Here is a 3,483-nt window from a genome sequence, read left to right as displayed (position 1 = left end):
TTTATTTTTCTAAATTATTTTTATTTTTTTTAAACTTAAATTCTTTTAAAAATAAAAAATATATTTTTAAAATAATTACATAAACTCTTATAAATTATACAAAGTAGAAAAAACAGAATTAGGGAAGTGGTTACAGCACAGATTAATTAATAAACTTAAATGAAAAACAAAAGAATGTAATAGTTTTTCAAATGCATTTTTTCAAGTTGTTCCAAGTATAATAGATCAATATGATTAATTCAATGATACAGTCTTATATGATAAATTACAAATGTAAGTATGTGGGTAGATGAAAAGGAAGTGTTGTTGTTATATATATAAAAAAAAAAAAATAAATTTGGTTTACAATTCATCCTTGACTTCATCATCCAAATCAATGTCTGAAAGATCAATATCTTCTTCGACGGGCAATTGACCGTCTTTACCATCCCAGGCGGGTACTGTGTTGATCTTTGGTTTCTTGGCTCCCTTAACGGGGGCAGTTTGACCGCGGCCAAAGGAAATATCACGTAAAAATTCATTAATGCCATCTTGTGAAAAGGAACCCTTAAGTACAGAGAATTTCATTTTTTTGAAATTAACCACTGCCATGGCGGGATAACCAAAACCACCAATTTCCAAAGATTCTTCCAATTCCAATTGAGCGGTGGCTTCAGACCAACCCCAACCCCATTGTTTCTGTTTGAATTTATCACCCAAGGTACGTAAGGTGTCCAAGAACTTATTACGGCACTTGGCATCACAGTCAAGGATATGAGGTAGCACAGAGATAATACACAAAGGTTTACCTTCACAAGCCTTATCGAAAGAAGTTTCATCTATGATTTCCACCAACTCTGGGGGAGCCACATTGGCAGCGTGCTTATCCAATGCCCAGGTAACAATATCAGAGGAGGTACGACCACCATCATATTCTTGAGCATCTGAGGAGCGTTTCTTACCAGCAGGGAAATATTTAATGGTGGGATAACCTCTAACACCATATTCAGCAGCCTTACTTTGATGGACAGTTGCATCAAGAGCACCTAATTTAACTTTGCCCTTAAGCTGACTAGCGGCCTTAGCCCATTCGGGAGCCAAGTTCTTGCAGTGACCACACCAGGGAGCAAAGAATTCCACCAACCAATCATCTTCAGATTGCAATACCAACTTATCGAAATTATCATCTGTTAGCTCAATGACATCATCACCGCTTGAAGAACCACCGCTGCTGCTGCCGCCGCTGCTGCCACCGCCAAAAGCAGCTTGAACTTTTTTCTTAGCTTCAGCTAAAGCCGCCTCCGCAATAGCTTTGGCTGTGCGTTGGCCATTATAGTCTGTAGGCGAACGTTTGTTGGCGCCAAAGATTTTAATGGTAGGGAAACCTCTTACACCATATTGGCCGCCCAACGACTGGTGTTCATCGGCATTAACGGAACCCACTTTAACGACACCCTTCACAGCTTTGGCAAGTTTTTTGTATTCAGGCACTAAACTTTGGCAGTGACCACACCAGGGAGCATAAAACTCTACCACCCAAATAGCATCGTCTTGCACCACTAATCTATCAAAGTTCGAGGGTGTCAATTCGGTAACACCATCACTGGGAGAATAAAAAGCCCACGCAGTGGGCAGTAATACTGAGAGGAAAATACACAAACCCGCTGCAAAGTAGATGAAAGATTTCATATTAGAATATCATTGGCTTTATATTAAATGATGCTTTATTACCTTTTAATAACATTTTCTCTTTTATTGTTAAACAAAGTTTCCAGAACAAATGGAAGAAAAGAACATTAACTGCAATAAGCCGGTGACGTTGACAATTTTTCTGTTTTCTTTGTCTTCTGTTGATAAAAGCACACGTTATATTTTGTTAAAAGTTGTTTAAAAAATGATTTAATATTGTATTCTTATTTCTGCAAACTGTTTTTATTTATTTCTTAAATTTTATTTAAAATTTACTTACTTTATATATTTTTTCGCAATTCCCAGTTGTTTATCTTACTTTATTACTTCAAAGACTGTCAATTTAGTTTGGTTTCTCTTAAATTATCAGCTCTCTTCTAGACGTATCGTCTTCTGATTGGTCAGCGTCAGTGAAACAAGCCGACTCTGTACAAAACGGCGTTAGTTAGCCGCAGAGTCAAATTTTATTATTTTTCACTACGCCGATGACTTTTTCGACTCGAGTTGTTTTCATTCTTATGTTAAATTATGAATTTCAACTGTTATTAAAATATGAAAAATAAAGTTTTTGATTAATTTTCATTTTTTCGAGCTTTTCCGACTATTTTAAAATATTTAACATTTTTTCCAAATATTTAAAATGTTCAACTATATATGACTTTTTTCTACTATTTTCGAGTTTTCGACTTTTCGACTTTTTCCGACTTTACGACTTTTCAACTTTTTTTATTTATCGACTTTTCGACCTTTTTTGGCTTTTTCGACTTTTATTTCCAAAGTCGACTTTTCGACTTTTTCACAGACGATAGTCGAGTTATCGACTTTTTTAGAACAAAATAGTCGACTTCGACTTTTTTTTGACAAAAAGTCGATCGTTCGATTAATCGCATTTCGATTTATAGAACCCTAATGTATGTAGTGTTAGTAGTATTTTATTATATTGTTGTATTTTTAAATTTCTTTCATGATCTCTGAAAATGGATTTCTTAAATTTTGTAACAACTTTGGATTATATTTTACAGCAAAAAATATTAAAATGTTTTTATGATTTGGCGATTTCTTAATGATTTTTTTTAATAAATTTCCTAAAAAATTTGACATCTGTCTGGCAACTACAATGACCCTGCTAAAGTTTTCTTGTCATGACTTAATATATACGAAAGCTTGTTTATTTATGATGTGGTGTTGTTATCCGCTAAGAAGCAAAACCATGGAAAATTTTATCGATAAATAAAAGGTTGTGATCTCGAATAATTTGTAAAAAATATATGTACAATAAAAAATATATGGTTAAAAATGCAAAAGAAGCTTGTTACAACTAAGTAGATGGCGCAAATGTTTTATGTAAGTTAGGCTGTTTCAGACTATGCCTTTGAGGCAGAAACATCAGTAATAGTTATTATGAGAATACGAGGAAAATCGATGGTCCAAGGCATTCTTCGCAGTTTGTCTTGAGGCCCCGAAGCTACCTCTCTAAGGTGCCACTTGTTGTAAATAGAAACATCGGTTTAAAACTGCGTTTTTCTGGCAATCACTTGATGATCCAAAACATTGATCTGCCGGTGCTAGAACCCGTGCATATGTCGGATGAAAGCATAGTTATAAATTTTATGTATATAAATACTCTGTTCATATCAAAGCTACTACAGCGTGTTCCCTTATGTATACACACATATCTAGTAACGACCTGTATGTAGTATAGTGAACTTAAAGGATCTGGATTATGCAAGCAGACCTTTGCAGATATCAATGTCCATACTTACTGATCTTATCTAAGATTTAGTACCTTACTATGTAGTTGGCCATTTACTAATA

At 34.5% G+C, this 3,483-nt stretch overlaps 1 protein-coding gene across 1 annotated transcript; it reads right to left on the bottom strand.

The window, feature by feature from the left end:
- Nucleotides 1–2,090, bottom strand: LOC111683706 (protein disulfide-isomerase A6 homolog). Its single transcript, XM_023445807.2, has 3 exons — nucleotides 1,949–2,090; nucleotides 1,711–1,826; nucleotides 1–1,643 (listed from the first exon to the last, which is right to left on the bottom strand). Exons 2-3 carry the CDS (start codon nucleotides 1,721–1,723, stop codon nucleotides 343–345), a joined length of 1,314 nt encoding a protein of 437 aa, XP_023301575.1. The 5' UTR covers nucleotides 1,724–1,826; nucleotides 1,949–2,090; the 3' UTR covers nucleotides 1–342.
- Between the last annotated feature and the right edge of the window lie 1,393 nt (nucleotides 2,091–3,483).

This window comes from Lucilia cuprina, chromosome 2, assembly GCF_022045245.1.
Source record: "Lucilia cuprina isolate Lc7/37 chromosome 2, ASM2204524v1, whole genome shotgun sequence".
Lineage (NCBI taxonomy): Eukaryota > Metazoa > Arthropoda > Insecta > Diptera > Calliphoridae > Lucilia > Lucilia cuprina.
Note: the sequence above shows the minus strand (reverse complement) of the source record. Positions and strands in the feature narration are given on the sequence as shown.